At 42.2% G+C, this 21,025-nt stretch overlaps 2 protein-coding genes across 8 annotated transcripts in view; both read left to right on the top strand.

The window, feature by feature from the left end:
* Positions 1-5,913, top strand: part of LOC104947631 (huntingtin-interacting protein 1-related protein-like) — a 24,639-nt gene extending 18,726 nt beyond the window's left edge. For 2 of the 3 annotated variants that reach the window (XM_010773675.1, XM_010773676.1), the window contains exons 31-33: positions 4,175-4,236; positions 4,322-5,146; positions 5,651-5,913. In XM_010773675.1, coding sequence (XP_010771977.1) covers positions 4,175-4,236; positions 4,322-5,146; positions 5,651-5,686 — 923 coding nt within the window. In that variant the 3' untranslated portion in view covers positions 5,687-5,913. The remainder of the gene's footprint in view (positions 1-4,174; positions 4,237-4,321; positions 5,147-5,650) is intronic. The other variant, XM_010773677.1, reaches the window with a different exon arrangement.
* Positions 5,914-7,178: 1,265 nt separating this feature from the next.
* On the top strand, positions 7,179-20,729 carry rilpl1 (Rab interacting lysosomal protein-like 1). Of its 5 annotated transcripts, XM_010773683.1 has the most exons (10): positions 7,179-7,736; positions 11,001-11,148; positions 12,219-12,337; positions 12,923-13,168; positions 13,592-13,753; positions 14,938-14,988; positions 15,088-15,242; positions 15,322-15,426; positions 16,622-16,709; positions 17,835-17,923. In XM_010773683.1, the coding sequence occupies exons 1-10, from the start codon at positions 7,449-7,451 to the stop codon at positions 17,838-17,840; spliced, it is 1,368 nt and encodes a 455-aa protein (XP_010771985.1). In that variant the 5' UTR covers positions 7,179-7,448; the 3' UTR covers positions 17,841-17,923. The 5 variants fall into 5 exon arrangements, with proteins under 5 accessions (XP_010771985.1, XP_010771983.1, XP_010771986.1 ...); XM_010773681.1 differs by lacking the exon at positions 16,622-16,709 and having other exon boundaries at positions 17,835-20,729; XM_010773684.1 differs by lacking the exons at positions 14,938-14,988; positions 16,622-16,709 and having other exon boundaries at positions 17,835-20,729.
* Positions 20,730-21,025: the final 296 nt, after the last annotated feature.

Genomic DNA, 21,025 nt, shown 5'->3' on the forward strand with positions numbered 1-21,025 from the left:
GGTGGAGGCATACCAAATATGGTTAAGTAGTGTGAAGGAAAGCCCAACAAGCCCTCGAGGTCGGTGGAAGGTCGCCGAGTACCTGGCCCACGACGCAGGGGTGAGACGTATACGACGACGAATGAACCTACTACACAGTAGTAAGTGTCACTCTGTACCCTCGTCGTATACGTCGTCCACCCCCCGCCACGAGCTCAGGGACTCCGTCCGCCCCCGAGTGCCGGTTGGGGCTTCTTCACACGCCAACCTGCCTCCCTCCATGCCATAGACCCCATGGTGAACCGCCGCCCGTCCACGCCGGTGTCTATCTCTTTTGTTGGCGGTTAAGTCGGGACAGACCGGCGGTTCTGCTTTTTTCTCCAGTCCTTCCAAGTACCCGACCGGCCGATGATGTCCCGCCCAAGTAGGGCAGGAAAAGCCTCGACGGTCAGGGGAACCTGGCTGGACTTGGCTTTCCCACGAAGTCTAGGCCAGGTCACCTGCCTCGCCACAGTCGACCACAAACTCTCGCCCAATTTTTTCGGGAGACACCATTTCGGGCGAAGACATAAGAGGACGAACTGGAAGAGAGAGGAAAAACACACCGTCTGGCTGGGAGCTTCGGTCACCCCACCCCCGGGCAAAAACAGGCGTCGTGCATCTCCCCACAGCTGCGGGCCATGACATCGTTGAATCGGCATTCGAGCGGGTTCTCCCTCCACTTGATGTCATGCAGCACTTTTCCCTCACGGAGCGGTAAGCACCGCCAGCCGCGGGGGACGCCATTCGTGGAGGACCGAAGGCCGTTTTTTCCTTAGACTCTGGAGAAAGGGGAATCTGCCAATAGCCCTTGGTTAAATCCAGCGTCGTGTAAAAGCGAGCAGTGCCTAGCCGATCCAGGAGTTCGTCGACCCGGGGCATTGGATAAGCATCAAATTTGGACACCTCGTTCACCCTGCGGTAGTCCACACAGAACCGGATTGACCCGTCGGACTTACGTACCAGCACGACGGGGCAACACCAGTCACTGGTGGACTCTTCTATCACTCCCATCTCTAGCATAGCCTGAAGCTCCGCCTGAACAATTTTCCTCTTGTGTTCAGGCAGCCGATAGGGCCGTGAACGAATGGCCACGCCCGGGGGCGTTTCTATGCGGTGGTGTATGAGAGAGATGCGCCCTGGCAGCGTAGAGAACACGTCGGCAAACTGCCTTTGCAACGAAGCAACGTCTGCTCTCTGGCCCGCTGAGAGATTGTCGCCACAACAGACCGGGGCTAATTTGTTGCTTTTAATGACCTCCGGTCCCAACTCATCTCTCTCAATCACCGTGGTGGCCAGAGAAACCGACGCCACCTCCCTCCATGCTTTCAGGAGGTTAAGGTGGTAAATCTGTGTTGCTCCCCCCCTGTCAGAACACACCACCTCATAATCTACGTCCCCCACTCGTCGTGTGACCACGAAGAGTCCTTGCCACTTGGCGAGTAGTTTAGAGCTAGAGGATGGGAGTAATACAAGCACTTTATCTCCCGGTGAAAATTGTCTCAGTTTCGACCCTCTGTTGTACCGGCGCTGCTGACGTTCCTGAGCCTGGAGCAAATTCTCCCGTGATATCTGTCCCAGTGAGTGGAGTTTTGCTCGCAGGTCCATAACGTACTGTATTTCGTTTTTACTGGTGCTTGGACCCTCCTCCCAGTTTTTTTTAACTAGATCCAAAACACCCGGGCTTCCTGCCAAATAACAGCTCAAAGGGAGAAAATCCCGTGGAGGACTGGGGCACCTCCCGCACTGCAAACAACAGAGGATCTAGCCATTTATCCCAATTACGGCTATCTTCGTGAACGAACTTACGAACCATGTTCTTTAGTGTTTTGTTAAACCGTTCCACCAGGCCGTCGGTCTGCGGATGGTAAACACTAGTCCGTATTGAATGGACGCCCAATAGTTCATACAGCTCGCGTAGTGTGCGTGACATAAACTGTGTGGCCTGGGCTTCGGGATCCCGACTCGGGAGATAATGTGAAACAGTGCCTGCGCGACGCTCTTTGCAGAGATATTACGCAGCGGCACTGCCTCGGGATATCGCGTTGCATAATCCACTAGGACTAGTACAAAGCGATATCCCCGTGCACTCCGGTCTAATGGCCCGATGAGGTCCATTCCAACTCTCTCAAAAGGCACCTCAATCAATGGTAACGGGCGCAAAGGCGCTCTGGGGATGGCCGGCGGGTTAACCAGCTGACATTCACGGCAAGATGCACACCACCGCTTCACATCTGCGCGAATGCCCGGCCAATAAAATCGGGCCATTATCCGGTGTAGTGATTTGTCGTACCCTAGGTGACCTGACATGGGGTTATAATGAGCCGCCTGGAAAACCATTTCCCGACGGCTTTTTGGCACCAACAACTGGGTATTTATCTCTCCTGTCTGTGTGTCACGGCTTACACGATACAACCTGTCCCTAACCACCGTAAAGTGTGGGTGAGTGAGTGCTGCGTTTGGGTGTAGCTGGGAGCCATCAATACTCACCACCTGGCCGAAGGCGTGCTGAAGGGTCTCGTCCCTCGACTGTTCGAGGGGGAAATCTTCCACGGGAAACACCAGCGGGTCCAGAGGGACCTCCGCGGCCCCCTCCGTGTCCGTTTCCCCCTCGATGTCGTCAGCCGCCTCCGACTCTCCACTAAACACAGCACACAACTCACATTTCCCTGCCGTCCGTGAACGCACCCCCATAGCCCCCGCTAGCTTAGCAAACCCCGGCCAATTCGTTCCCAAAATCAGAGGGTGCGTAAGGCGAGTGCTAACTCCAGCCCTGACTCTATGCTTTTTCCCCTTATAAGAAATTTCCAGCGTCACCTCCGGGTACTGGTGAATATCCCCATGCACACACCTCACCTTCACCCACGATGCTTCAATCAATGCCCCAGGCCGAACCAGGTGCTGATGGATCATCGTCTGATTACAGCCCGTGTCCATCAGAGCCTGGTGTGTACCCCCCTGTATACATACCGGTATACGGTACGTCCCTTCCAAATCGGGGGAGGCAACTGGCGGTCCCGCAACCCGAACCAGCTGTCCGACCTCCATGAGAGGACACTCCCGTCGGAAGTGGCCGGGCTGCCCGCACCGCCAGCAATCCTGCCCTGACGTCTGAGGAGCCCCCCGTGGTGCCGGACGACCAGAAGCGTAGGCCGGACCCTGGGGAGAGATAAAAACAGGAGGGTAAGGTAGGGCTAGGGGGGAAAGTGTCGGGGCTGCGGGGTTGGGGCCGTGTGATGGTGGGGAGGGAAGGGCAGCTGCTCCAGGAAACCTCCTCCTCGGGGCTGGGACGGGTCTGTCCGCTGAGACGGCTGGTGGTCGGGGCTCCTCTTTCATGCTCCGCCGGGGAAGCGAGAGGTGGTCCTCCGCGAGGACGACGGCTGCTTCCAGGTTGGCGGGGCGATGGCACCGGACCAAACTCGCCGTCGAAGATGGCAGGCCGGCGATTAACTGCTCCAGCGCCACCTGCCCGACGACTTCCTCAGCGGAGCGCAGCCCCGGCTGGAGCCAGCGGCTCGCTGCATCCAGAAGCCGCTGCGCGTAGGAGAAGGGCCGTTCAGCGTCCTCGAAGGGGAGGGCCCGGAACCGGTGGCAATGTCCCTCTGGCGTGCTGCCAAGCCGGTCCAGGATGGCACATGCCGAGAGGCTGCTGGCAGGCTGTGGGCGGCTAGCTGCGCACCCCAAGATAGTAGAGGCAAAAGCCGCGCTGCCCACTCCTCCTCCGGCCACCCGCACGCCGCCGCTGTGCCCTCAAAGATGTCCAGGTATGCCTCCGGATCATCCTCTGCCGTCCATTTCTGGAGGGCAATTGAAGGCGGTCGGGCCGGGTTGGTAGCGGGATCGGCCTCCCGAGCGGCCAGACGCTGCAGCAGCTCCCGTAGGAGAGCCCAGTCCTCGCGCTGGCTCGAGGCGATCCCGAGCAGAGCCTCGCTCTGCTGTCGCTGTAATGCTGTGGTGGTCTCCTGCATGTGAGCGAGAACCACACCCCGCTGCCACAATTGTTTTTAGGATATTTACATTTTGACTTTATGAATCTTATTATGGAGCTGGAGAAATATTCACCTAAATCGTCAGGATTCATCCTCTGGGGATCAGGAATTTCTACTAAATGTAACAGCAATCTGGTTTACTGATAATTGATGTGATGTCTTTGCAGTTTTGATGGACTTCTCTGGCAGATCTTTGATCAAACTGAAAACAGAGGAGATGGAAACTCAGGTGAGGCTTTCAAGTCCCAAAATGTATCATCTTGATATTATTTGTTGTCGATTGGAGGTCGCTTACGATGTTTTAAATCTCTCAGGTGCGGGTGCTGCAGCTGGAGAGCCAGCTGGAGCAGGAGAGGGTCCGTCTGGGGGAGCTGAGGAAGAGGCACTACGAGCTCCACTCCTCTGTCGATGAAGCAGACGAAGATCCCGACAGCTTCCCACCGCCACCACCACCTACTCTGCTCGATTCCCCGACAGCAAATCAGTCCATCCCACAGACACAGCCTTACATAACCACACATACTAATCCGTTTGCACCGTCTCAAACACAGCCTCAGTCATACACACCAACACTACCACAGGCACAAACCTACACCCCTTCCACCGCTTCTCAAATCTACACCCCTTCCCTAACTACCACCACTTCTCAAATCTACACCCCTTCCCTAACTACCACCTCTTCTCAAATCTACACCCCTTCCCTAACTACCACCTCTTCTGAAATCTACACCCCTTCCACCTCTTCTCAACTCTACACCCCTTCCTTAACTTCCACTTCCTCTCAACTCTACATTCCTTCCCAGACTTCTACTTCCTCTCAAATCCACACCCCTTCCCAAACGTATACCCCTCCTCAGACCTACACACCCTCTCAGCCTTTCATCCCGTCTCAGCCTTTCATGCCGTCTCAGCCCTACACACCTCAGCCCTACACACCTCAGCCCTACACACCAAGCACGACTTACTTAAACCCTCAGTCTTACTCGCTGTCAACGCCCTCCACTCAAACCTCCCCCAGCCTCTCTCGGCCTCAGTCTCCGTCTCTGACCCGGGCAGACCCGCAGAACGCAGAGACCGTCAAACCAGCCTCAAGAAAACCCAACATCTTTACCAAATCTGGAAACTTGTTGAAGAATGCGGTGAGTACCTTTTATAAAACGTTCTGCTCGAGCTGGATATTCATGATGTATACTTAAAGGGATGATTCACCCACAAAATAATCTTTTGAATTGCAATTACTCACCACGTGTTACCTTGAATTATTTAAGAATGTTTTGATACCTCAATGGACGCATAATCCAAAAACCTGAACAAATTCTTGATGAGTTGGATTAATTTGAGGAATCATATAAATTAGATTAAACATCTGTTTAGAAACTTTAGAAACTTTTGAAGTATAATCCAAGCCTCTTCTATCATGTCTGAAGATCACTCGCTTTGCAAAAGTGTTTTAGGTAATATGTGTACTTGCAGAAAGCCTCCATTTACTTAAAAAAAAAAATCTCCATTTTGGGATTTTTCATTACCGTGGAGTTTTCTTGAAGCATTCAAGGTAACACATGGTAAGTAAATAATATACAAATGGTCATTAAGAGGATATATTGATAATGGGTTGTAACTGGGTCTTTTTTTTTTTATTACAGTTCAAAAGAGGTGAAACTGGAACAGGGGAGTCTTGAATCCTGACTGAAGAAGACTCTGACATTTCAATTAAAAATCAGTGGAAATATAAACATCCTTACTTTAACATTTTAAAATCGCTGATTTAAATCAAATGTTATCTCTCTGGAGAAAAAAAATGTCACTTAATTGTGCAAATGTATATTTTCCAACTTATTTTTGTAATAATACGGAAGCCTATTTTATGTTTATGATTGCTGTTGTATACTGAGTTGATTTAATAAATATCATCAAATCATCGAAGGCAGAATGTACAATGTGTTTCTTCTCATTTCTGCTTTGCAGGGATTAAACTGTATCCCCCGTTATTTACATACTTTTAGTAGTAGTTAAGTAAACGACCTGCATACTTGTTCCTAACCAGTGAAGGTCTATTCATGCTGTCATTTATTCTCACTGCGACCTCATCTGTCTGTTATGTCTGTCATGCGCAATACAAACTGCAATCTCACCACTATGGAAGTGGCCACTGTGCATGGACCAAAGTAAAGCTGCGTCCAGTTAGAATATTGTAGGAGGGATAGATACCGGAATAAGACATCAACGCCTTCAAAATAAAAGCATACTAAAAGATGATTGTAAGGCAGATTCTACAAACCAATCACCAGTTAAACCTGGTTCACATTACTCTTCACATGGGTGTAATGCGCCATCGAGCTAATATTCCCAAACTTTTGTGTCTCACTTTCATGTTTGCACTTTTTATTTAATTTACTTTATTTAAGAATATCTACTGACTAAGCTAATTACAAAATCTGAACAAAAGTAATCCGGTATTTAAGACTAGATTTCCACAGCAAGGTTATGTGATGATGTGGGACCGATCGTGGGGTCTCCAAGAAACTTTTTTCCTTTGTAGTTTTTCTGGAAATTAAGATTTTACTTTTTTTTTTTACCAAATTCCATTATTGTTTAAGATTACCTATGCGAAATGAACATTTTTTGCTTTCACTTTTTACTTTAAAAATGTAAATTATCTTGTTAATGTTAACGATTTTGTATATTTTTACTCCGTATATTTTCCGATTTTAATGTATTCTGTTTATTTCACCTATAGGCCTACAATCTTGCACTGCCTGGGAGTTTGACATATGTGACAAATTGAATATCCTTAAATCTTGAATATTGTATCAATAACCGAAATATGTAGAGGTCGGAAATCAAGGACACGACTTCAACCACATGTGGTATTTTAAACCAATCTTAATCTGTAAAGTTTCTTTAGCAGTCAGGTAAGGATGCGTTTCTAAAATGCTCGTGTATCGAATTACTCATATAAAGTACCTCACAATTGGTTAGTAATGCAGCACATATATAGATAAATATATCTATATAAATATATACTAAATTACTTAACACCACTAGTGAAAAATAAAACATTGCCATATATATTGTACATGACATGTACAAAGATACACAAATTGTTGCGGCCAAGATTTTATTTAGAAATTTGTAGCCGGAAGTATCCTATTTCAATATGGCGGACTTTACAGTAGCTAACAGCAGGGACACGGGCAGGACAGCGATGGGCCACAGCCGATATTTATCAAACAAATCAAACTAACGCCCGGACTAAGCCGCTAGAGATGGATAAACGATAGTTACGGTGTTTAAACCTGCTTTACGGTGTATCTGTTTGTAGGTTTTAAGTGTAAAGTGGTAGAGTTACGCTAACTTAGCAGAATTGTTCTTCTAGGGGAGGAAGTTTGCTGCGGCGGAGGAAACAATATAGGAAACCGGGGAGGGCCGAGCTGTCCCGACATGGAGGATTCCGGGTCGGCCCTGGAGAAAAATGTCGCCGACCTCACGGTCATGGACGTGTACGACATCGCAGCGGTGGTGGGCCAGGAGTTTGAGCGGATAATAGACCAGTACGGCTGCGAGGCTCTGTCCAGGCTCATGCCCAAAGTGGTGCGGGTGTTGGAGATCCTGGAGGTAATGGTGAGCCGCAACTGCATCAGCCCGGAGACCGAGGAGCTGCGGCTGGAGCTGGACAAGCTGCGGCTGGAGAGGATGGACCGGCAGGAGAAGGAGAAGAAGCACCGAAAGGTCTGACAGCCTGTCAATCAGTTTTACACTTAATCAAGCAGGACATGTAGATGTAATCTGCTTCTGACATGTTGTTCTCCTATTAATACATGCACACAAATAAATCAACTGAAACAGGGTCACTAAGTTAAGTTAACATTTACTACTGTAAAACAGTAGTGCATTACAAGTTATAGTCCTGAATGGAAAAGTAAAGGTTCCAATACCATTATAAAATATAATACTCCATTACAAGTAAAGAAGAAACCAACCATAACAGAGCCACACAGTGCCCAATTTCATTATAAAAAAATAATACTGTAAAGAAAATCTTTATTATAAGTAAAAGTACCAATGAATAACAAGTAACAGTCCTGATTTTAAATGTTAATAAAAGCCAAGTAGTATTTCACATACAATGAATTTGCTTTGGTGTGTATAATGGAGCATACAGTAAGACAATTAAAATGTAAAAATCATAGAACTTCTGAAAAAATATTAGGAAAATATTATTGTCATAAACAACTATGAAAGAAAGAAACTGTTTACAATAAATATACAATTATGAAAAAGGGAAATACTATATAGATTTGACAGATAACTATGAAAAAACTGTGCAGTTTAAGAGGTACTATTGTGCAGAATTGTGCAAAAATAATTCAAGGAATGTGCAAAACAAAGTGGGAAATAATAGATGATTGTTACTCATGCGTTTGAGGAGCAAATTAATGCTTTAATTAGCTCATCTTTAACTATTCCCTTGATTAATCTGCTGGTTGTTTAATTGATTAGGTTATAATCAATGGTTCTGTAACATGTAGGAAGATAGTGAGAAGTGCTCTGCTCATCATAAATACCTGGAGCTCAAAGACATATTCAGTGTTCTATACCAAAAGAGCAGCAAGTCACATTAAGAAGCTGAAACCATGAAATGTTTGGCAGGTCTTAGACACGTACAAAGTTACTTGATTAAACTCCCCCAGCGGGTTACTTCCTGTTTGTTTGGCTACAGATGATGTCAGCTGATGGGAAATATCTCCCTGACTCAACAGGAAACTCTTCACACTCCAGTTATATTAGTCAAATATGTGATTTGTTTCCAACTAGTCATCCAAGAAAATATCTTATTACTCACGAGACATTACTTTTAAGAGGTCAAAAGCCAAAATGGGAAAAAATACATTGACTGCTGTAGGTCAAAATAAATACTTAAACTCAATCTTACTCTCAAAAAGATGTATGAATTCTGATTAAACTCAGTGTTTAGTATCACAGACACTGTTGAAATAGTGTTGCTGTTTTAAAGTGCCATAAAGAAGTTGATATGCTTGTTTCTCGTGACAGTGAGTGAGCGATGTTGAACAGTCAGCGGTTCACTGATTAACCGTGTCTCATGAGTGTGACAAAGCCGATGTTTCTGGAGGTAACGGCTGATTCTGCCGTGACTGGGAGGTCACAGTCAGCTTACATGATTTTTCCTTGGAAAACACAACATATACAGCAGCGCTGCATAACTCTGCTAACAAAGTATTCTGGGGCGGGAAAAGGAAGGCAACCAAGAGTATCACTTTTAGTTATCTGAACTTGTGGACTTATTGATTCATTATTTGGTCATTATAAGGTTTTATATGTCACATGCTCAAACACAGGCAACAAACTAGCAAAACATCAGTGTCCCATAAACAATATTGATTAAAATAAGAGCAAACACAAGCATTAGGGAAATTAATTGTCTAAGCAACAGTCCCAAACCAATAGATATTTAATTTATTATCATGTCTGACAAAAAAAACATAAAATCTTCATGTTTGAGAAAACTCAAGTTACATTTTTAGCATCAACCTACAACACACAAAAGTCTAGCCATATTTCATTATAATTATACGGAGTATCCATATCATTGTGAAATTACTTTTTGAAGTTTAGCAGTTGTTTTTGCATCAGAAGACGCACTTATTTAAGCAGGCGTTTGAGCAGTCTTAGGCCGTTCATCACGTCACTGTCCTGTCACTGTCGATCATTGGTCCTCTTGCACTTGGTTTCATGTTTGTATATTGTTTTTAAGTTTTTATTCTATTTTCCTGTCATGTTATGCTTTGTTATTACTATGCCTTAGTGCCATATTGGCCTAATTGTTTTGACTGCTATATTTTGTACAGCACTCTGTGCATTCGTGCTGGGATGGGTGCTTTAGAAATAAACTTTTACTTACTTACTTACTTACTAGATGAAAACAAGTTGTGGATTGAATCTTTTCCTTCTTTCGACTGGATCATTGTTATCAGATCTCGACATGGCTCCTCAGTCATGCTGTCTGGCATGTAATATCATCATGTGTGAAACAGAATCACATTCAAGAGCACACTCAACTTCTTATTATACAGATGGGTGCACCATTAAAGAGAGAACTTGATTTAACGAGCAGAGAAACATAGTGACTGCTGTTGATTTAATACAGAGCAAAAAGGTCACTAAACAGTTTGATGGAAATTAGAAGTATTAGGTCATTTATATAAGTAGTGATACTGCTCTGTGAAAATACTTCCAAGTAGACATCTGCATTCAAAACTCACCTATGTACGTTTATCAGCCAAATGTACCTAAACTATACATATATTAGTGCTGCTTTAATGTGTATGTTGCATTTTAACTGCTGTGGCTAACTCACTTTCACCTGATCCTAGAAGGTTTTAACACATAAAGAAACACTTTACTTGTATATAGACTCTTCTGGCACTATTTCTATTTTATTTGTATTTACTTGCACATCTCAAACATTCTCTTGCACTATTTTATCTGTTTTAATTGTTTTATGTCCTATGTATATCCATGTTGCACTGTTGGAGGAGCCTGGGACTTAAGTTTTTCATTGCCATATCTTCTCTGTAGCCAATGTGCACATGACAATATAGCCTTGAAACTTGAAACACTTTATCCTTCAGTTTACCACGCACATTGATAGTCAGATAAAACCAGTGGAGTAAAAATATAATATTTCCCTCTGTTGTGGAGAAGAGTTATGAAAAATTGCATAAAATACTCAATTTCAGTACAAGTAGCTCCCATTTGTATTCAAGTACAGCACTTGTGTAATTGTACTTAGTCACATTGCACCTCTGTGAATGTCGGAACAAACAGCGATCCATCAAATATTTGTTGAAATAATGGAATCTTTACCAAATTGAAGGACAAAGACGCTGAGCGCATCATACACTGTGTCTAAATAACACATATTCAATAATGTTTTACATAAAACTTAATGTGTGTTTTATGGCCTGGGTGCAGGAGCTGGAGCTGGTGGAGGACGTGTGGAGAGGAGAAGCTCAGGACCTGCTCTCTCAGATCGCTCAGCTGCAGGAGGAGAACAAGTCCCTCCTCACCAACATGTCCAACAAAGACCCCATGAGTGAGGAGGACCTGCAGAGGCATGAGGGTGAGGAGGACAGACCAGACTGCAGACTCAGACTGAAACACAGGAAGCATTTTGGTCTTTGGACTGTTGTTTAGATCAAACAAGACACCGACATATTTCCCTGTCTGGGATGCTGATTGACTTTTCTAAAAAAAATGACATTTTAAAGTCCAAGTGATTGAACGATATAGTCAGCAGATTAATCAATAATGCAGCCAGTAGTGGAAGAAGTACTCCGATCTTTTAATGATCTGTACAGGAAATATGAACCTAGAGTAATTAGAGGGTTAGCTTAGCTTAGCATAATGACTTGAAGCAGGTGGGAACAGTTAGCCTGATTCTGTCTGAAGTTAAGGAAATCTAAAGCCTTTTAATTAACAAGTTGCATCTTATTTGTTCATATTTATTTTAACATGAATATTAATTTTGTCTTACTCCAGACAAGAAAGCAAATCATCTCCCAGAGTGTTGGAATATTACTTATCACATGTTTATGAATGACATTTAGTCCCATCAGGAAACTTGTTTTTACAGCTGGTACAGATTTATTGATTTACATTTTATTTGCTACCTGTTGTTTGTGTTCTTCAGAAATCCTTCACTAACATTTTCACTACCCCCCCCTCTCTCTAAAACTGTCACACACACACACACACACACACACACACACACACACACACACACACACACACACACACACACACACACACACACACACACACACACACACACACACACACAAAGAAGTCCTTCTCTTGTGTCTGACTGCGAGCCAGTCTTGTCTTTGCATCAGAGGCTCTTTCGTGGTTTCATACAGAGGACACAGTCACCCTGACCACAGACCAGCCTCAGTGTACAGACACACCTGCTTGACACACACACACACACACACACACACACACACACACACACACACACACACACACACATATACTCTCATGCAGTCATGCTTGCCCGCACATGAATCACGGTTCCCTATGTACAAATCAATAACTTTTATCTTCCAATTAAAGTTAAATAAATACATATTTATGATCTAAATCTGCCTGTGTGTTCACACCCTCCTCACCGCCTGCTCTCTGTGGTCACAGGTATGACGGAGAGGGAGAGGCAGGTGATGAAGAAACTCAAGGAAGTGGTGGACAAGCAGAGAGACGAGATCCGAGCCAAGGACCGAGAGCTCACACTGAAGAATGAGGACATAGAAGCAGTGAGGGGACATACATTGACTCTATTATGTTTTGATCAAGCTCCAAAAACGTTCATTATTTTGATGGTTTAGTAGTGATATTTTTAATGGTATCACATTGGTTATTTGATTATCTTGCATAGCTGCAGTATTTCTTCCTGTAGGAGCTGCAGGGATTAGTGAGCTCTGCCAGCTGTAACCCTGTGGGCAGATGATCTGTTCGGTCATGTGTCGACACACCTGGCAGAGATCTGCCCTTCTAATTGAATGAGTCAAACATTTAGTGGACAAAAATACAAAACAAATATATGTGCTATACAATTTTGCTAGTCCCAGCTTCTCCAACTGGAATACAAACATGTTTATGTTTGAATCAGAATAAATTATATGTGATTTCCTCTTTGAGACTTTTTGTTGAAAAGTCTCCTTCGCTGACTTCTTAGAAACCAAATGTTGGGGCACAGCACTTATACACATATGATACAGATGTTTATAAAATAAATCTGCCCTAATGCAGCTTTAAAATATATTTGTACCTTTATATTTTTCTTCCAGTTTTTCTGTTAAAAAGTATCCATCCTCCCTTGTCTATCCGTGTTTCTGCAGCTCCAGCAGCAGCAGTCTCGCCTCATAAAAATCAACCACGACCTGCGCCATAAAATCTCTGTGGTGGAGGCTCAGGGGAAGGCCCTGATAGAGCAGAAGGTGGAGCTGGAGGCCGGGGCTCAGGCGCGTGGACAGGAAGTTGGAGCCCTTCGACAGGAAGTTACACGATTAAGGGAAAGACTTCAAGGAGAACTGCCGGCTCAGAATCCAGAGGAAACACCTCCTCAACCCCTGTCACCTGCAGAGGTAACACATTGAAGAAACATTGAGTGAGGTCTGAGTCTGAATTTTATATTTAAGTTTTAGGTAGTTTAACAAACCACAGCAAAGTATCTATAATAAAATATGACCTGATATTATTGTGATGTAACGTTAATGGAGTCCTGTCAATATAAGCCCTGTGCATTAAGGGTTACATTTGTGTTTATTGTTACCCTCTTTCTCTCCTAACCTTTCTGTATTGTCTCCTATCTCAAAAGGTTAAACTGCCAAAAGAAAATGAAAAAAAAGTATATATAGTCTGATCACTTTCACGTGAAAACTTTTCGTCAAATATAATAACTACATTTCCAACTGAAGCCGTTAAGCTATTACCCAAAAGAGCAAAAAGAGAGATAATCAACAGGTAGGATGCTGTAAACAGATATTAAGTGTCTTTTACTCCACCAGCGTGGTGGAGCTGCCACAGTGGTGGGGGGGGCAGAGGGCTGGTCAGACAGAGCTGCCCCCTCTGAGCTGATGTTGGGGGGCTTTGACTCTCCCCTGTATGGCTCCCTCAGCCCAGAGAGACACGAGGAAGGGGATGAGGAGGACGAGGCAGTGTTGCTTTGGGTAATACTGAAGTGCTAGTTAGCAACCCAGAGTGGTGTGAGTGTCCGACTCTAACTCCAAACTGCACTCCCCCTTCCCCCCCCCTCTCCCAGACTAACACAACTGTATCAGTAGAAAGGAAGCTAGTAGACTAACATGTGTATGACCCATGAGAAACAGCTTGGTGTTAAAGAACTAACAACAGAGTGTGTGTCAGTAGGATTTGTCGCTCCTCGAGCCAACTGGGTGAGACTTTATGAACGACCTTTTATAAATATAGCCCACCCGACAGTCTGGCCTCTAACAGCACTGGAAGTTGTCCTTTAGTGCACCATGATCCTGAAACTCTGAATAGAAAGGTCCAACGGAGACAAGATTGCATTGTTTTACAGCTCTGTAAGTCTCGTGTCTCGTGTTCTCCTTCTGCTTTCCTTTTTTTATATCAATTTGAGAGTTCTCTGTTTATGTAGTTGAATGACTGATTCCCAAACAGTCCATCAAATTGCTTCTTTTTAAACTGTATTTGGATAGGTTATAACATTATAGTCAAGAATTCCTTCAAATTCAACAAACTTCTCAACATCATTTGGCACAGTTTCTTGATTTTCTTTCCCAAAAACGTTGCAAATACATTTCAAATCAGTGCATCTTTCCATTCATCACTGTTATGTAAATATTAGGAATTGATTCATCAAGAAAAACAGTTAGTTTACCATAAACCATTGCAAAACAAGATACTTGTTTTTCCAGAATTGTTTGCAATTTGTCAGACATTTTTAACATATTTATTTAATTTTATCCAAGTGTGATTTATTTGAGATATTTAGACTTTTTCATAGCACATTGAAAAGCACTGACTTAAATAACACAACAGTGTTAAGGACTACGACAAGATGTGTTGTGTGTTTACTTTGTTGAGTTCAGCCAGATGAGGAAAAAGGGCTATTTATGATGTTTTCCAAACAAAGTAATAAATTAAAATTGCATATGTTTATGTTTGAATTATGGTTTGTGTTGTTTGCTCAATGCATGTCAGCTGCATGTATTGTTGAGGTCTTGTAGGCGTTTTTAACTGTCATGTTGAATGTAACCTGAGTGCTACAAAAAAAAAAAACAAGCTTTAGCTTAAAGGGAGGAGGGAAGGGCGAACAAATGTATTGGAACAAGGCCGGATTTCTGACTTAGAGTTCAATGTTTGCCACCAGGAGGCGATGTGCGATGAGGACATGCCTGCTGTGTTCCAATATTTTACAAAGGTATCCTCACTTCCTACCCGCCTTTGTTCCTTCCTTCCTTCCTTGCTTCCTTTTTTTGGGGGTTTGTTTCCTCCCTGTGATGCATTTACCTGTCCACAGGAGGCGCTATGTGAGGATGAGACGGGGGGTCTGGACCCAAAGGACCCCAACCGGCCTCGGTTCACCCTGCAGGAGCTGAGGGACGTCCTCCACGAGAGGAACGAGCTCAAGGCCAAAGTGTTCCTGCTGCAGGAGGAGCTGGCCTACTACAAGAGGTGTTCACATGCACCAACATGTCCATCTGAGGAGATGATCACATCATTACTGTTATTGATCATTCATCTCTCTCTGCAGTGAGGAGACAGAAGATGACATGGTTACTCCTTCTCCGTCTCCTTCTCCTGAACTGAGGAGTCGCTCCCGGTCTTCAGCCCAGCCAGAGTCAGGAATCAAACGCCTGTATGTTTCACTCCTATATCACACTCCCTCCGATTCACAGGCTCCTGAAATCACTATCACCGACTACCTTCCTTAACTTTGAGATTAGAAAACTCAAATGGCTCTGCATGCGTTGAGTTAAGGCTTATTTCAAAGGATATTTCAAGTTAAATAAATTGTACGGTGTCCTTGGGTGTCATGAAAGGCACCCTTGAATACAATTTTATTATTTTATTTATTATTAAACTCCAGATAAATAACCCCTGATTTTCTCAGTAGCAGTACAATCTGGGACTATTTCCGTCTGGTACATTACCAAATGGAGACTAACCACAGAAATATTTGTGTTTCAACTAAAAGAATATCTTTCAGCAACTTTAAGTGGGAACAGCTCGTACTGTCCATGCACCCCGCTTCCTGTGTTTGTTTGGCCTGTGTAAACAAACGGGAGATAATACAGCATGTATCTTAATGTGCTGCATTCTGCTTCAGCGTGCTGCTCTGGTTCATGCCATAGATCTGAGGGCTCTGTAAAAAACAAAACAGGCTGAATCTTGTCTTGTGTGTTCTGATAACTAACGGAAAAGGGGACAAATGATGTGACAAGGAAACACTATAAAACATTGTAGAGAAACGTGTTCTATGTTTAACAATGAAGTGAGATTTCAGAAAGAAATGAAGGCAGAAATTAGGATAACATTAAGGTTTGTTTAAATAGATTGTTTAGTTATAAAGTTTCTCAAAATAGAATAAATGTCCGCCATGAAATCCCAGAGCTGCTATTCACATTCTCAAATAATCTATCTGACTATTATTTCAAAAAACATTGACTCATTTCTAGGTTTAAAGACTACTTCCATTATGTGAGAGCAGATAATCACATGGTCAGTCATTTTATTTTGTGTAAATCATCTTACTTTCATTTATCTGCATGTGCAACAAGTGTACTTGGCTCTTCCTTCCAGCTGTATCAGACCCTGTGTGTGCATGGTTAGAGATTAGCATGCTACCCACACAAAACCACTGTGTTGCAAAAAAAGGATTCACTCTATTTCTATTTACACTAAAAGGAACTAAAGCATGACCTCTTTTGGTTTTATACACTTTACATGAGGGTCAGAGGTCAAAGGTTGATCCCTGTCTCCCCCTGTCCGTCTCCCCCGCCCCTCTCTATATATCTCTTCCTGTTTGTGACTGTGTGTCCTCTGTGTAACAGGATCTTCACAGCCATTATGCCGATGGTTGCGGCTGGTTTGATCCCTGACGACCCCACTTTACAGCCAATCAGACGTCTCATGTCGCTTGTATGACTCCATATTTGATTGGCTTCAGAATAGCTAGGCTCTCTCCCTTTGCATGTGCCGGCTCCTTTTCCCACTTTGTAGTATTCTGATTGGCTGATTGTGGGGCTGTCTCTTTATCATTGTCCATTGGGATCATAGAAATCAGCCAGTCAGAATGTACATGTAGCCTGTCGTCGTCACGACCCCCCCCCTCCTCCTCCCCACTGACCGCAGTAACATGTCTGCACCTCTACACTTATAATACTACTGTCTTAATTTACAAGCTAAAGTGCTTTTAGCTCTTTTTGCAATAGTTAGTGATTAAACAACTTGTAACAGACAATTAACTCTAAAAGTATTCTTAAATAATCTTTAATCTTTCAAATGTTTGTTTTGTGCATTAATGAAAAAGGTATTAAACATAACCTGGGTAGCATTACATTTAATACATCAATATTATATGTAAACAAATAAATGGGAAAGGAACGTTATATATTTGAATCTGGTTATTTTGCTATGTTTCTTTTGTGTTTAATATACCCTTTAAAGAAATGTTGAGTACAAGTAACAAGTAAAATGTGTATTTTGTCATACTTCCATCTTTATTAGTTCATTTATTTTTGTATTTGTATTTATTTATTATATTTTATTGGAAGGAAACTGATCACAGTGTAAAGTAAAGGAATCCCTTTTGATGATGAGTCAAATGGAAATGGATGAAATCCTTGAAGTTCGATTTGGCATTAGCTTGCTTCTTTGCCTATTTTCTGTAAGTACTTGATTTTGTTGCGGCGTATTGTAACAGGTGTTGAGGTTAAGGATCTGTCTTTGTCTTTGGTGAATTCTCTGGGTGCCAATTTAGAGAAAGAAAGAAAGAGAGAAAGAAGGAAGGATAAAACAACATTGCTGCAGGAAGCTCTGGGATTTATAGGAAATGTGGTTTTAAATATCAGGAGCAGCTAAATCTCATTTGTTTCAGCATTGATACCAATTAATCACAATTAATTTCCCCAGGAATAATAGTTTGAAATGCCATAACTGCTAACACTGCTTTACAAATGACTGATGTTCACTGCACACATTGACTCTAAACCAAAGTCACTGTCACATCCTCCCACTGAAGCCTCTCTCTCCTCTCCTCTACAGGTTTAGCTTCTTCTCCCGGGACAAGCAGCGTCAGCTGCAGCGCAGCGGGCAGTTTGACGGCAGCTTCAGCTCGTGGACGGGGAAGGAGGACGTGTACACAGAACAAGCCCAGGAGGCGTTACCGCAGCTGTAAAGACGGGACTGGACAAACCCCAAAACTCTTTACACTCCATGTCCATCCCCCGAGGCTTTGAAGCGTCGATTGCACCAAAACCACGATCAGTGACCCACACTGTGACAATACCCTGAGAGGTGAGACACAAAGAAGACTCAACTTGACTTATGCTACAGCTTGGATATACATTTATTTAAACACCTGAGAATACTATATATATCCATACCGTATATCTCAATGAGGGATGGCACATACAGACTTTAAACATTTTAGAAATGGTGTTGTTGTTTTACAGAGGCAGACGAGATTTAAGTGATCCCTAGAAGGTAAACTCAAGTTGTAGGACGGAAAGTGGAACGTTGGTTCAAGATGTGTTGGTAAACAGGGGGGGGGAACATTATGACACAGATGAAGGTGTGCTGCATATTTCTGTCTAGAAATCATGAATTCAAATGTTGGAGTAACGGCTCATAAAAACGATTGTAGGTGAAAACAAATAACATGGCCGGGGGAGGGGGGGTAACTCCGAATTTCTGACATTAAAGTTGTATATTTGTATAAGAAAAGTCAGATATACTCTGAAATTGCAATGGTAAATGTATGAGAATATGAATTTAACATGTTATCAGAAAACAATTATAAGATTATGAAGTCATACATTTGCAAGATAGAATATATCTTCTGGTAATGTATTACTTTCATCTTGGATATTACCCCTTCCTGCAGCCCCATGCAGTATATTTTCTTCTTCATTTTTCACCTACAATGGCCCGTATATGATTTTGTATGCATATTATTTATGAAACATGAGGGTTTTAGTGTTTATGAGAATCCCCATAGAAAAAAGGAAACGCACATCACTGACATTTTCTCAAAATGAGAGCAACCCTTTTGTTTCTGGTTGATGTATTTGAATTCCCTCTTCCTTGTTCACGAGAGCAGCTCATCGGTCCATCACCAGCACTTTCAGCAGATTCAAACCGTGCAGCTCCACAAACTACAGAGAGCAGGCTTTGTGTGTCAAATGTTGCATAGAATCACAATATGAAGATGTGTACAGAAAAAATATTTATAAATAAAAGTAACAAGTGCTTTTAATTTAAAAAAGCAATATTATTCAGAATATGTATCATGCTACATGCAGTAAGTATGGAAGCACATTTTTGCCAAGAAAAGAGAGAAATACATAAAGGGTTTGTTGTGATATCAATTAGAATACTCATGTTGAGTCCAAACAATGAGACAACATTTAGACTCTAGTAATTAAAACAGACACACGTTTTTATTTGTATTTGGTATGTCAAAACGTATATATGAAAATACTATTGTGAGTCTGTATCTAGTATATAAATATGTTTTGTTCAATCATGAGACACATTTATTTTTCTTCTTAGGCTACCAAAAGTAAATAAACGCTTCTTACTCAACGTTATAATGAAAAGAACAGAAAAGCCTAATCCCCATTTTTGGCTTAAAAGTGCCAAATCTGCATTTAATTCAAACAATTTTATAACAACACCAGTTTCCGATTACCAGCAACAAGCAGGTTATAGTATTTTGACCTTCTCTTTGTAAAAACACACATGAATGAGCTCTGCAGATACCTCATGACCTTTAAGCACTTCAGTGAAAGTAGACTTTATAAAAACAGCCAGTCAGTATTCAACTCCACAAACAAGATGCCTGTGTGAGACTTTACCTCTTAACTTATTATCTTCTTTAGAGCAAGCTTAAAGGATGAGCCGGGTGGCACTCTTTGTTTTACATATCGTCAACAAAAAGAAATATCTGTTTTTAAACATATGTCTTATGTTGAAAACCCCAACACTTTGACTTTGGTTTGGTTTTAAGAAATAGTTGACAATAAGTCAAAATATAAGATAATCATAACTTTTAATTTAATTATAATTAAAGCCTTAAAAATCACGAGTGTCTTCCCCTAAATGTGGCATACAAGATTTTTATTAAAGCACAAAGGGATATAGTATTTATGCCCAAGGGAAATGTTTTAGTTGTATTCTGCAGGTTTAACCAAGGCAATATAAAGCAAATACTTTTATAAAGCAACTTACATCATTTGTCAATACCCCAAATATATAACTGTTTGTACATTTAGTAGAGAATACTCAGCAAAATGCTCCTGTACATGTGGGTTTATTAAACAACTACTAGTAAGGTGTGTAAACGCTGGTTTCAAAGCTCATATGATATGAATGTTATAAAATCATATTGATACATTATAAGTAACATATAAATGTTCCTTAGATTTTTTTTAGAAGACATCCCAGAGGTTAGAAATGACAGAAAGTGGTTAAAGCTGAAGTGTGGTTTACATTTTAATTGAAAAAGAATGCTTCTGCTTCTAGTTTCCCTTCAGGCTGAACACTGACAGAGTTCTTCCCCCTGAAAGAGGGTATGTGGTGGACATGTTTTTATAGTAGTGGCACTATCTTTATTTGTACTCACCCACAGAGGTAGAATAAAGGAATGTTAACTGACAGGAACAAAATGATGAGCTTCAAAGCAGCTTCATAATCCTAAAAAGAATATAATGATGAGACAGTATCATATGAGATCATAGCTAAAGCTAAACTCATGAAAAGGGAAATCTGGTCAACCAACAAGTTGTGTTATTGAAGTCAGTGTTAATCACTATCCCTCACCTGTTTCCCTGATTCAAATGGATATTTAATATATTATGATGATTGAATCAGTGCTTTATTAAAAGAGCTGGCTTATATGTAAACATGTCTCCAAAATAATAAAACTTCTGTCATGTCTGTCTGTTGTTTTTTCATTGGTAATTCTCTGCAGTGGTGGATTGCAAAGTATTTACTCAAGTACTTATGTTTCCATATTTAAATTCATGCAACAGTGTACTTCACAAACAATATACACGTTTTATTCACTTTTACTGAGCTACATTTATTTGTCTGAATATTTATGTTCCTTTTCAGATTACAATGTTTCATTCCCTTCCTGTCCAGTAAAACATTTAATCTCTACGTTTGGTAATGTTGTATAGTTGTAAAGGGTACATTGCTATTCCTTCATAAGCAAAAACAACAATTTATGT

Source organism: Notothenia coriiceps, unplaced genomic scaffold (genome assembly GCF_000735185.1).
Source record: "Notothenia coriiceps isolate Sejong01 unplaced genomic scaffold, NC01 NC01_scaffold00012896, whole genome shotgun sequence".
Taxonomy (NCBI): Eukaryota; Metazoa; Chordata; class Actinopteri; order Perciformes; family Nototheniidae; genus Notothenia; species Notothenia coriiceps.

Coding starts and splice junctions, on each gene's coding strand:
- rilpl1 (XM_010773681.1), top strand. CDS start 7,449: ATGGAGGATTCCGGGTCGGCCCTGGAGAAAAATGTCGCCGACCTCACG. Junction 12,338..12,922: donor AGAATGAGGACATAGAAGCA/GTGAGGGGACAT, acceptor GTGTTTCTGCAG/CTCCAGCAGCAGCAGTCTCG. Junction 15,243..15,321: donor GAGCTGGCCTACTACAAGAG/GTGTTCACATGC, acceptor CTCTCTCTGCAG/TGAGGAGACAGAAGATGACA.